The following is a 12,455-nucleotide window of genomic DNA, read 5'->3' as shown; positions in this document are numbered from 1 at the left end:
AAGGAGACCACATGCCGAAATTTAAAGTTTGCCAGTTAGACATTAAGATACAGAAAGTGCAGTAGCAATTAAAGGATAAGACCTGGAACCCCAGAAGAACAGGGCTGGACTAGCATAGATTTTATTTACACCAAAACATAGCAATGAAGAATGAAGTCAAGAGCAGCCCAGATGATTAGACTCTAAACCAGAACCTAGGGCTTTCCTTTGGTTAGATAAATCCTGTAGAATATCCCTAAATAACTTGGGGAAGATGATACCTGCCACCTCTCCCCTACAAGGGGAGGACTGCTAATACCATGCAGCTACTCATTTCTTCTTAACTCCCCCAAAGACAACTGCAGTAACAGGTTCATCAGATCACAGAGAACAGTACTACTGCCCCCTACGGACAGATGTGCCTTGTTGCAAGGGCTATTTAAGGGAAGAGATTTCAAAAATGTAAAGAAGGAGAAGCATTCACGTACCCGATTACTGCCGAAACAGCGGGTGTTGAGGCGCTGTTCTTTAGTTCCCGCACATTTACCACCTGAGGGACATTCTTCAGCGTCGATTCAGTCAGGGAAGTGCTCACAGCTTTAAGAAAGAACAAAGATGAATCCCACACATGAGATGAAGTCTTCACTTTGTGCATGGTGTGTACAGGTAGAGGAGAGAAGCAGCTTCTCAACTAAGCTCCATCTAGAACAAATAGTTTAACTGTGAACACACCTAGAAGAACAGGAAAGCAGCTTGTACTGCACTAGCTACAATGGAACTGCCAACCTAGACATAAGCACCAGGAAACCTGGGGCTAGAGCACCAGTGTGATCTGAATAATTTAATACAAAATAGAGATTTACAGCTGGCACAGCTATGATATGTAGAAAGATTTGAATGGCTACATAGGGAAGACACTGATGATGAAGTAGTATGAATAACGGTCATCAGTACTTGACAGATCTCCTTACTCCAGTTCAGAAGTTTGGCTGTTTCACCCCTGGAAGTCCAATAACCATTCTTCCTGTTTGAACCTTCCCCTCAAAGTTTTCAGAGCAGAAAAACAGTCTATACAAAAAGCAACTGTAGGTAACCGAAATTACCCACCAAAATAGTATATACAGACGTACCTGTTGGTTATGAATGACTACCATTTTGGCCTGGGAAACTTGTATTTTGTTTATTTGTGTGCAAAATTGTAGCATCTATACTCTTAGTTCTATGGATTAAACTGGTACTTTTGGCAGGTATTATCACATATCCTACTGTATTGTACTTAAGAAAACTGTTCTATAAAAATACAGCAGTACAGTACTTTAAATTATACAACTCTTCAGATAATACAATCCAGTAAACTGGGAGTTCATGTTTTTCCTTGTTAGATTTAGAGACAGTCATATTTAATATAACTTCCCTTAGCCTATGATGAGAGATACATAGGTAACACAAAAACTGACATTTCTAATGCACTTCTCTAGCATGTGCACCTCTCCATCTCCTTTACATGCTCCCATTAACTTAGAAGAACAACTTAGTCAGCTTCTCCCTTGAGAACAAAAAACCAGGGAGTTTCTCTTTAAAAAAATTCCAAAATCTTAGTAGCCCATCCAAGGACTAACCTACCCATCAAGCAGTCATATTTATTATGTAACTTAGAGTGCAGAGCTGGCAAACTGCATCTCTGCTTTTACTCTATATCAATCCTTGGGATTTTTTTTTTTTTTTAAAATATGTAACTCATTTGACTTCTTAGCTGTGCAGCTTTAAATGTCAGGAACTCCTGAGACCTATATATATATCATATGTACATAACATTCTTTGAAGACATGAAGACATGTGGTCAGCAACTCTTATACCTTTACAGATGAAAAATGGGTAGTTTTGGGTGGGAATTCTTCTTGCATTTTGTTCTGGTAAGTCACTAAACAGAGAAGGAAAAATGATACAGTAGCACTGGGTGAAGAGGCACACGTAGATCCCATCTGCGCCAGACCTGGCTCAAGGCAGGGTCGATGGTTTCTGACCCTTCACAGCATTATGTTACTACTAAATACACATTCACTAACTGCATGTGTATAACACAGAACACAGACTTGAGTCAACCAAGCTGCATTTGTACCTGGATTCTGGTTTTCCATCTGCCTTCTTAGTGCTGCAGCAGCAGCTGCTTGTGGTGCAGGAACAGTAACGGTGGGAGTGGGGGCCCCATGTTTCACAGTCTTTGTTGCAAGCATTGTACTATCTGCCCCTGGTGGAATGATTTTGGTTGAAGACATGGGCACTAAAAAAAAAAAAAAAAAAAAATTAAGAGTTCACCAAAATCCTCCTATTGTTCAACCAATGCATAGAAATTAAGGTAATGTTTCTCAATCTTGATTTAAAGGATCCTGTGGTAGGTAAAGCACAATCAAATGTTCACATTACTTCAATAATATTAAGCCCAAGTTCCGAAGATTGACCTTTCTGCATTTGTAACTGCCCTTGGAGGCTTGGCAATGTGAACTATGACACTACATACCCTTTTAGTCACAACCCGAAGTTATGACAGACACTACAGAGGTTAAATGCATCAGAAAGATCAAATAAGAAAGGCAAAACCACTGCAAACTACTCACTTAAAGTGCCCATGGAGAGTTGTGGTTTACCCAAGGGTGGAGACTGTGTCAGCAGGCCAGGCTGGATGGAGGCGGTACGGACCACAGGCGCGTGCCGTGAAACCTGGAGTGGAGCAACTTCCTCTTCCTGCTCCAGAACTGGTGAATCCTCATTCTCCAGTGACTGGGAAATGGAGGACGTTGAGCTGATTTCATCTAAATCTTCGTAGAACCTCATCGACAGGAAGGCTGACCGGGAGAGACTAGCTGCAGTGTTGGAAGAGCAACATTATTTTGTCAGTCAAAGCCAAAAGAGGCACAACCTACTCTCAGTGGCTAGGAAAGAGTCCTCTGTTTATACTGAATGAACATAGATTATGAAAGTAAAAGCCCGCTTTAAGTTCAAAGGATTTGGCTTCCCAACTAGGGTGCCAGATGCCACATGGAGCTAATGTGCAATTTCTCAGCCCGTTCACTTTCAAAAATAAAGACCTGTTTGATCATTATACTCAAACACCTAGATGGACATTGATCACGAAAAGGACAAGTACAAGCATGACGTTGGACGATGCACCATCAAGGGAAAGGTTAGTAGGTATTTTGGGATGTAGGGATAAAACTAAGAGAGGGTCCAAAGTGTAAATAAGCAGAAAGACATTAGTTATGGCATGAGGAAGAATCCTCACACCTCCTATAAATGGAGGAAGCTAACAGTATAATACAAACCACTCAGCTTCCAAGATGTTTAGGGCCTTTGGGATTCCACCCTTAGAAGCCTGGATGTCAAAGATGACCAAATAACGTGATGTAGTTCTTGAACTGGCCTCAAGATCTGAGCTGGTGATATTCCAAGGCATTCCAGTGCTACAAGAGCCACTGTTCTGACCCACAGATGTTGCATAGCCAACCTCTGCAGCTCTAACTGATAGACAACTGTTTTACCAGCTGCCCCTACTGCCCTGAAATTCAGCTTACTTCATTTGAAATGGTTTACTAGCATGCAAATTAGGGCCCCACATCTCTACTATTCCTTCCCTGCCAACATGCAGCGGGCAAAATTTTTCTTTACAGTGGTGAGTGACACCAGATGCATACTACTTGACTTGACTAGTAACTGAATAGGGATTGGGCCAAGAGATCCTGGAAAAATCTCTATAGGTAGGTACAGAAGTTACATTTGTCCCTGGACAAGTTATGCCTACGTTCGTTGCAGAATAGAAATATCCTAGGATTGCCATGTACTCATATCACCCTTCTAATCAGGAGTTAGTAAGCAGCTGAATGTACTGCTGCTTTTCTGCTGCTGATTCAAGGATGCAGTCCTGAGATAACCATTCAGGTGCACTTTGTGATGTCCTAGGATAAACTGTTAGTACATGTCATCCAGCAAACCTTTTTTAGGGTGTATTCTGAGACAAACAAAATGCCTATTAGTTAGAAAGGAAGGAGAAAAAGATCCAGTTTCTCAGGTTTAAAATGAAGGTGACAGCAATTCTCACTTGCAGGCTTTTGTCCAAATGACACCTTCCCTGCTGTGTGTTTGTGCCATGAGACTGTTCAGGCTGCAGAGCCGCAGTGCAGATAGGGAGGCTGTGGCAGGAGGATCACAAAAGCAGAGAAAGTGCTGTGCCTGTAGTCACCTGCTTTGCTGCTATTATACAGAAAGGTCTGCTACCATTTAATCTGCAAGATGTATGGTGACTTCTTACTTCAGAGCACGTAACAAGTAGTGCTTGAATCAGAAATGTTTACACCAGATACTCTGGGATGACGTCAGGTAACACAAATAAAAGAGGAACTTGGTTTAACGTATCTATTAAAAAGTTATTTTGAACCTGGATTTCAAGCTGGAAAGCTCAGTCAGTAAGAAACTCTACATTCAGCTTGAATGCATCTTACCGACAAATGTAGTCAGAGGATGAGAGAGGAGACAGAGCTGCATTTTGATGCACTGCACAATGATGACCTTCCTACAACACTGTAAGCAACATGCAATGGGGATCATATTTCTGGGGAGCTTGAGCCATACAGTGTGTAGCATGATGAGGGGCAGGAGCCTATGACAGAAACTTCTAGGCGTCCTACTTCTCCTCCATTTGAAAGTTAGGTTTTTAAGCACGCAGCACACCTGTGAATGACAATAAGGTGGGCCGACTGAAATAGTGCTATTTGTCCCATCTGTGCAGGAAAAGGAAGCTTCCAGTCAGAAACTAGTTTGAGAGAAGCCCCCCACATCTTTGAAAAAGGTAGGGACTAGGAGAGAGCGCAAAGACTAAAAGAACTATGTTTAGGAACCTATTTTTGTTGTAGACACAGCATGATCCTAACAGTTCCTGGAAAGATGCAAGTATTTCAGATACCTACTGCATCACATATTTACCTGGAGCAGTAGATCTCACGGGAGGAGTCTTCCTTTTGGCTAGAAAATTCCTCAGCTGCGCCTGTTTCACTGGGGACAATTTAGCTAGAAAAACAAGGGGGGGGGACGGGACAAAGTCACTATCCTCCAGAGTACCATGGGAATGCCAGTCACAAATCATGTTTAACACAAGCATAGGGGGAAGGGGCAGAACAATTACCAGGTACTTTGGGAAGGGGTTTGACATGCGATTCCAAGGTCGTTTTCATCAAGGCATTTCGCAGACTCTCAAGGTCACTGTCAGAACTGGAATAAGGCAGAACAGTGAAACAAACATGCATGGCAGGAAGAGGAGCCATATGCTGCTCTACCCAAATAGCTGTATAGGAAGAAAAGAGACTATGGGGTTATGTAGAAGACCGTAACTGACCAACTCATCTGAAGAGACATTCTCCAGATGCCATGTACTATTTAAATGCAAGCAACAAAACCTTAAAGTTACTCACAAAGAACATCACCTACAACCCCAAGGAAAATACAACTGCTGTCTTCAGGGACAATGGTAAATCATGTGGGGGTCCATGCCTTTGCAACATTTACACCATAGCAAGCACATATCTTTCAGAGAATCCAATATACAATAATTAGGTTGTCGCCAATTAAGGAAGAATAATTTTCAAGCCATTATGAAGAACACCTGTATTACTTAGGAACCAAACAAGAATGTTTACAGCCACAGTCCATTCTTGTGGTTGTTCCCAACTCCCAACACATGACATCTCTATCCTCAGATGCTATGGCTTTAAAGGGCAGTCTCCCTTGGACAAATACCTTTCTGCAGCACTATGGGAAGAGCCTCAACTCAAAACACTGCCCTAATTTTTTTTTTGACACACACCTTTGAGCACTACTATGAGAAGTGTCACTGGGGACATGCCACTGAGATGTCTGATTGTACAGGCGGAGCTGCTGCAGACTGTCCACCAGGTGATTAAGCCTCTTCCTCTGCTGGTTGATTATTTCACGATGGTTTGCAAGAGTGTTAAACAAAGTCTCACGCTCAGGAACTACTAGGCGCCTTGAAACATAAGAACAAAAACACAGATTAGAGTGGGAGGCCACTGGATACTTAGCCTGGCTGCAAGCACTTCCCCAACCCCCAAATCATTGACTTCACCTATAAACTTAGGTGGACCTGACCACCCGAAAGGATACTTTGGTACACACACCAAGGCAGAGCAGATTAGAGATGTAATCTTTGTGGTATCTGTCAATCTTACTCAATCTGCTCCTTCACTGCACATGTATTTAAGAAAAGGGCTTCATTACCAACTACCAAGGGTTTGTTCAGTATCTACAAAGCTTGTTTTACAGGCATTCCTGTTAGTGGAACTTGCAGGGATTTGCTGAAAGGCAGCTCAAAGCCAACACTGACTAATCCAAACATGGACTTTGACTCATGTTAGTTTCATTATGAATGCATCGCATTTGAGTGTTAGCAAACCCTTCGAAAAGGCTCTGGAGCACTGAGAATAAGGTCCCCTCTTGTCCAGTTAGTGTCAGATGCTCAACTCATTCAGGCACTCCTTAGAGACAGACTCATATTCTATCCTAACTTCAGTCACTCACTTTTGCTTCCTCTTCTCTTCCAGATGCCGGTCCCACTCAAAATCCAGAACGTCATTCACATCCTGAACCGCAAACTTTACATATTGGTGTAGGCGCCGAATTTCCTATTGAGCAAAGCAAAGTCACGTTTCCATTTCTCTTTGGAGGCTCAGCCTCCATGAAGCCAAGTGAGGACCCTTTAAGCTAACTAAAATAAAGCCACGGAGCATATAACCTCATCTAGCCACTTCTCTCTACAGGGGCAGAACCTAATATAATGATAATTTACTTCAGTCATCAGCCCTGCCCCTCATTTGCCTTCCACAAAATTCCTGACTTGGTCCCAGTCTTCGTGTTTCTCTTCCCCTCCACCATGCCCGCCCCACCATGTTCCTCTTTTAAAGTCAGTGCCTTAGGCTCTTCAAAGGGAGGAAATAACCTGGGTTTAAGTCATGCACACTGTTCTGAGAAGCAACAGAGAAATAAAGCTTTATGAGAGAGAAACGCTTACTACACAAGTTGGGCAGTGAATTAATACACAACATCTGAAGAAGGATGTGCCACTAAACTAGCATGTGAATTAATATACTCAGAATAGGTATTTATTTCTCGGTACTAAGGAGGATTCCAACAGGTCCAAAACTGCCAATGAACACCAGGTAAAAATGGGGCACTCGGTACAAAGACTCTATACAGATATGCAGTAACGTGAGTGAGGAAGATGGACATCTTCCCTTTAAGAGAAATCTGAAACAGGACAGGGTGTTGAACTCTGAAGCGCTGTGTCAGCAGTGCTTACAGTATTCATTTTTAGTAGCACAAACCTGCAATTAGTTCTGTAATAAAAACAACCATCTTCACTTGCGTCTTCAAAGGACTCTCTACACGAACCCTATCATGTCCAAGAAACCAAGCAACACTTACACATTTCAGTTTTAGGGGCATGCTTATTTTATGTTGCCTGAGGGAATATAATACCACACACCCCTAAATACTGCTTCTGTAGAGACAGCGCGCACACATGGGCAGAGTATTTGACCCTGGATTCTTTCTTCTCTTTACAGCATCTGTGAATTCTTGGGAATTTTCCATTGTAATCTTATTTCAGAACACCATTTAGTGTTCTGCTCTGCCAGCCATGAAATTAGCCACTATTTTGTAAGGCACAATCAATCATCAAACTGTTCGGCAAAGCACTTGCTACCGATTAAAATAATTCTAAGGAGACCCTTTTACAGAGTATCGGAACAATGAATCCACGCTTGCCAAAGAATATACCTGTACCTTCAACCCCCTGAGCAAACATCAGTGTTTAGAGGAGGGTCCTGGGGAGGCAGGAAGTTTATTCTTGTCTCTGATCTTTGGTAAGGCACTTCAACTTCTATAGCTCCTTGGTTTCTCCATGCAAAATAGGAACTACATGGGAATTTCAGGAGTGTCATATTTTCCAAGGGTTCAACAGACACCGTTAACATTTTTATTCGCTGTACTAGGCTGAGGCAATATTAGTGTAGCAGAACCAAGCTTTGGGTACTACACAAGTCTCAACAGTCTCATTTCATTTTAAACTCCAGCAAACATGCTTTATACCTGAAGTTGTGCTTCACTCTTAGGGTCCAAGGGTTTCTTATAGAGCAAATGTAAATATCCAGAACTATGATTGCGCTCATTCTGTTCTTTAGCCTCTTCTGTTCCTGCAAATCCCTCCAACAGGCTTGTCTTCAGCATACTGACATCTCCATGAAGGGACTGTGAATAGTGAAGTTTTTTGGTTGAAATCTGGTTCATCTCTTAACGCCTTCATTGCCACAAGTACAGACGACATCTCCAATGGCTGCCTACCCTCCTACGCACCCGGACACACTACATTCACACATACTAGAAGTTACCTCTGTTGTCTCTCTGATCTCTAGGAGAAAGGTGTGAAGATCATCAGGCTCTATCCTCAGCATCTTCTTCTCCTCCTCCGTACCCACCTGAAAACAGGCTTTGGAGGTTCGCGCTTTCAGCTCATCTAACTCCTTCTGGAAATGTGCAATCTACAGAATCACAGGGTAAAGAATGTTCAGTCGTTGTGACATAATGTGATGTGAAACAAATGCTCTGTTGCCAACTAATATTCCTATGCAGTCCTAAGTTCATGGCACTTTGCAGACAATGGAAGTAGGCCTCCTCCATTTCCTTTACAATCAGAGGGAAAGACAATTCTGGGCTCACAATATAAATAATGCTTTGTTAAAGCAACCATAATGGGCAGATAGACAATATGTACAGAATTGGTTCAGAGTATAATGGTAAGATTTCTAATTTATTGAAGGACACCATTGGGAAATGGATATATTGAAGTGCAATTCCCATATGACAATAAATCCATCTTTTTAGAAAGCAGAAAAAACTCCTTAAACATCTCACCTCCTCTCTGATTCCTGCAATGACCAGATCTGATTCCTTCCATTGGTGAACCTGTTTCTCCAACCCAGTGCTGGGCAGAACTGACTTGCCCTGAAAGCAAAGTGCTGAGAATGAAGACTTATTAAAATGGAAACCCTTAATGCCAACAAATGCTTGCTGCTAGCAATCAGACACAAACTGCCCTATGGGATTATTCTGTCAAATGCAAGTATTCATTACTTAGTTCAAAGCAGCGCTGCCAAGATTTAACTCTCAAGACTTTTGAGCAGGCCTTTCAAAATCAGGAACAATCCTAATGCACCCCCCTGCATTACCCCTTTAATTCAATATATTTTTAAGACCTTAAATAATTCAGGCAGTTCAGTGGCTTCAAGGATCCATTCATATGAGAAAGCTCTGATTACAAGCTCACACAGAACTATGCATAATTTTCTACCTCTGTTCATGACAGCAGGCACCAAACCCGTATCAGGTTTCCAACTTTCCAAAAATACATGAAACAACCCTAGCCCTTGCAACTTGTTGTTTTCATCTTTGAACATTTTCTGATTTAACAGCACTAGTTCAGTTTAAGACTACAACAGGTCAGAAGTTAGAGACAGTTTTCAGCTCCTGTAAAATCTGCTCGAGTTCTCTTTACCTGATTGGAGCTTGATTTTGTTGCAAAAGGAGCGATCTTAGCAGCCTTCTGTAGCATAGAAGCTGGAGATGTGTTCTGAGCAGGGCGTGCCACTAGAGTTTAAGGGAAGAAACATCAGCTATAAACAAACACATACAGGGCTCAAAGTGGAGTGAGACAAGACCATTTTTGGGGATAAAAGAAAGAAGTTGAATAGAGGGTTTAGAGTGTGCCCCCCCATACATTCAACAGTGGCCACATCAAGTCAGTGAGATTTTGCAGCCCTCATTCAGTACACCTGCTCTTGGACTTCAGCCAGCTGGTTCCTGAAAGCCTATTCCCCAATTTCCATAATAACTTTTCTTTGTGGGGAGTTTAAGTGAATTTTGACCCTTATGAAAGTGCGACTGACAGGAATGCCTGAACTGGCCCCAAGGCAAACAGATGCTGTTCTAGTACTCTTTTTCTCCCCACTGCTCTGCCCTTAATACTACTCAATATTGGCATGCAACATTCCTCATTCCAGTTCTGGGACACCATTAGAATAGGCCATCTCCCAAGCCTGACCTACCACTCTCATTTCAAACCTGGGATGCTCATGACCAAAACCAACTGGTCACAAACTGATCTGAAAAATGGGGTAATGTTCACTTATAAATAAGATTAGATTTGCTTCGTTTTTATCACTAGAGAGAAAAGGTCATAAATCAACTCACTGACAAGATCAGAAGTATTTTGGGAAAGTGTGATGTGCAACAATTTCTCTGTGAAGCTAACTATTACACAAAACAATGGAGAGTTTGTACTGTGCCAAACAAAAGGCGCAGAGGGGAAATTTTTCCAATGACTGTGGACTGTGCCTAATGCCATCTAGTCAGCAGAGGCTGATTGTCATGGAAATCCAAGCTCTGCAGCACAGTTTCATCAGCTTAAGGCAGCACAGAGAAAACCTAATGGGTTCACTTTACACCTAGCAAGGTAGAAATCTGCTGAAAGTGGGGACAGCTTTAGGCCCTTAAACTGCATGTTAGGTCATACTTGTTGTAGATGCAGGGGTTGAAGCCTTCAGTGGAGGGGCAGGGGTGCAGGCTGGCAGGGGTGCAGTCTGGCTTCCAGGGCCTCCTGAAGAAATAGGCTTTGAGGTGGAGAATGAAAACATTGCAGAGCTGTTGTGACTGCTGCTGCTAGTAGGAGTAGACATGTCTACAGCAGTGAACCTAGAAGAGAACACAGAATATTTTAGCACTTGCAATTGGCCCCAACTTCTTTTTCTACACCCAAGAGGAAGTGCCAATATCTAGAGGAAACAGTTACCTATCTTTTGGATAAGTAATGGAACTCCGTGTCCAGATAGCGGGTACATTCCTAGTTATTAAGGTAAAGTTAGATAGAAACCTTAAGGGAATATGGATGGGACTCCACAGCAGAACAAGCAGGGAGTAGTTTTCAGAGGACAGGAACTCTGCACTAGTATGCTGGGACTGTTGGAAGTTAAGGGCTTTTGCCCATAGGGTGTCTCACGGCTCCTATAATAATGGGAGCCACCCAAGAACATCATGAAGGAGGAACGTCTTGCTTCTTGTAGCACACTGATCGTATCCAGCACCTGGCTGTCCCTGTACCAGTTGCCAGAACAGACCTATATGGAAATATTTCCCATCAGAACTGCCAGAGTCACGAGAAGAGGTCAGCATTTCATCAAGGAACGGTTCAGCTCTCAAAATCATTCCTTGCCTCTAATTATTTGGGGTGCTGCAATACAACCAGTCCTATCATAGCTACAGGTACATATTAAGTGAAACACTACAGTGGATACTGAAATGTGTAACAGCTGTCTCTTTTAAAGGCCAAATGCTGCAAGACAACAGGAACTGACATTTATCATCAACCACCATTTCTCACACTGATCGAAAAATGCCTGGCCAGCATGCGATATGTTCAGACTATACTTACTTCTCATTGAGGTTTACTTTAACAGTAGAAGCTGAAGGGGTAAAGCATGGCTTCTGTCCAATGGGTGCAGCAGACAGTGGTGGCACAGGTGAGCTCTCTGTAGTCGGTTTAAAATTTGTAGAACCAAAAGAGAAGGAGGCGGCAGAAGTGGCCATGGGGCCTGCAGAGAGGGAAGGAGTTGTGGAAGCTTTGGAAGAAGCGGACAAGAAAGAGAATACAGCTGTTCCAGTGAAACTAGAACCCGGGGCTTGCTTGGACCCATCTGATGCAAAGGGATATGGTGGGGGATCCCCTGATGTTGAGCCAGATGCCTTTACTGCGGAAGGGGTGAAGGAAAAGGTGGCAGCTGCACCCCCTGCAGGAGGCAGAGTCGAGCCCAAGGAAGCAGAAGCAATAGCCGGAGTGGCTTCCAGCTTTGAAGTAGGAGAGGTGGTCGGGGTGGTGGCAGTACTTCCTGGAGAAACATAAATCGGGGCAGGAAGAAACACAGTTAATGTTCTCTCTCACAGGGCTTGCAATGCTTCCTGCCCAAATATTGTTCCATGCAGATAATAAAATGCCCTGGCACTCTGAACACTGTCAACGTGTGAAAGAAGGGGGAAGAGGAAGTGGGGTTTTACAATCCACAAATCCAACTAACTGAGATACTAAATGCAAGAATAACAGGATTACAGGAAAGTAGGGCTGGAAGGGACCTCACAAGGCTATTGAGTCCAACCCCAGCCAAAGGCAGGATCATCCCTGACTAAACCATCCCAATTAAGTGTCCGTCTAACCCACTCCTGAAGCTCAAGAAGTTTGAGACTCAATCAATGCTACAATTTCCCTGAGTCAAATCTGACTTAAGGGTTTGGGAATTTCTAGTGAAAAGGCTTCCCCATTTTTCTATCAATTGTGATGTGGTCCAGACCATCTTCAATAAAGCAGCCTG

At 42.9% G+C, this 12,455-nt stretch overlaps 1 protein-coding gene across 3 annotated transcripts in view; it reads right to left on the bottom strand.

Moving 5' to 3' along the window:
- NUP214 (nucleoporin 214) overlaps positions 1-12,455 on the bottom strand; it is a 58,512-nt gene that overhangs the window by 32,940 nt on the left and 13,117 nt on the right. For all 3 annotated transcript variants that reach the window (XM_019540813.1, XM_019540815.1, XM_019540814.1), the window contains exons 12-24: positions 11,525-11,978; positions 10,610-10,788; positions 9,593-9,684; positions 8,953-9,042; positions 8,430-8,579; positions 8,131-8,289; positions 6,562-6,665; positions 5,831-6,010; positions 5,153-5,238; positions 4,954-5,037; positions 2,595-2,840; positions 2,099-2,260; positions 468-576 (exon numbers count right to left, since the gene is read on the bottom strand). In XM_019540813.1, the coding sequence (XP_019396358.1) occupies positions 468-576; positions 2,099-2,260; positions 2,595-2,840; positions 4,954-5,037; positions 5,153-5,238; positions 5,831-6,010; positions 6,562-6,665; positions 8,131-8,289; positions 8,430-8,579; positions 8,953-9,042; positions 9,593-9,684; positions 10,610-10,788; positions 11,525-11,978 (2,095 nt within the window). The remainder of the gene's footprint in view (positions 1-467; positions 577-2,098; positions 2,261-2,594; positions 2,841-4,953; positions 5,038-5,152; positions 5,239-5,830; positions 6,011-6,561; positions 6,666-8,130; positions 8,290-8,429; positions 8,580-8,952; positions 9,043-9,592; positions 9,685-10,609; positions 10,789-11,524; positions 11,979-12,455) is intronic.

This window comes from Crocodylus porosus, unplaced genomic scaffold (assembly GCF_001723895.1).
Source record: "Crocodylus porosus isolate Cpor-Errol unplaced genomic scaffold, CroPor_comp1, whole genome shotgun sequence".
NCBI classification, from domain to species: Eukaryota; Metazoa; Chordata; order Crocodylia; family Crocodylidae; genus Crocodylus; species Crocodylus porosus.
The sequence above is the reverse complement of the archived record's forward strand: the minus strand, read 5'-3'. Positions and strand labels throughout refer to the sequence as shown.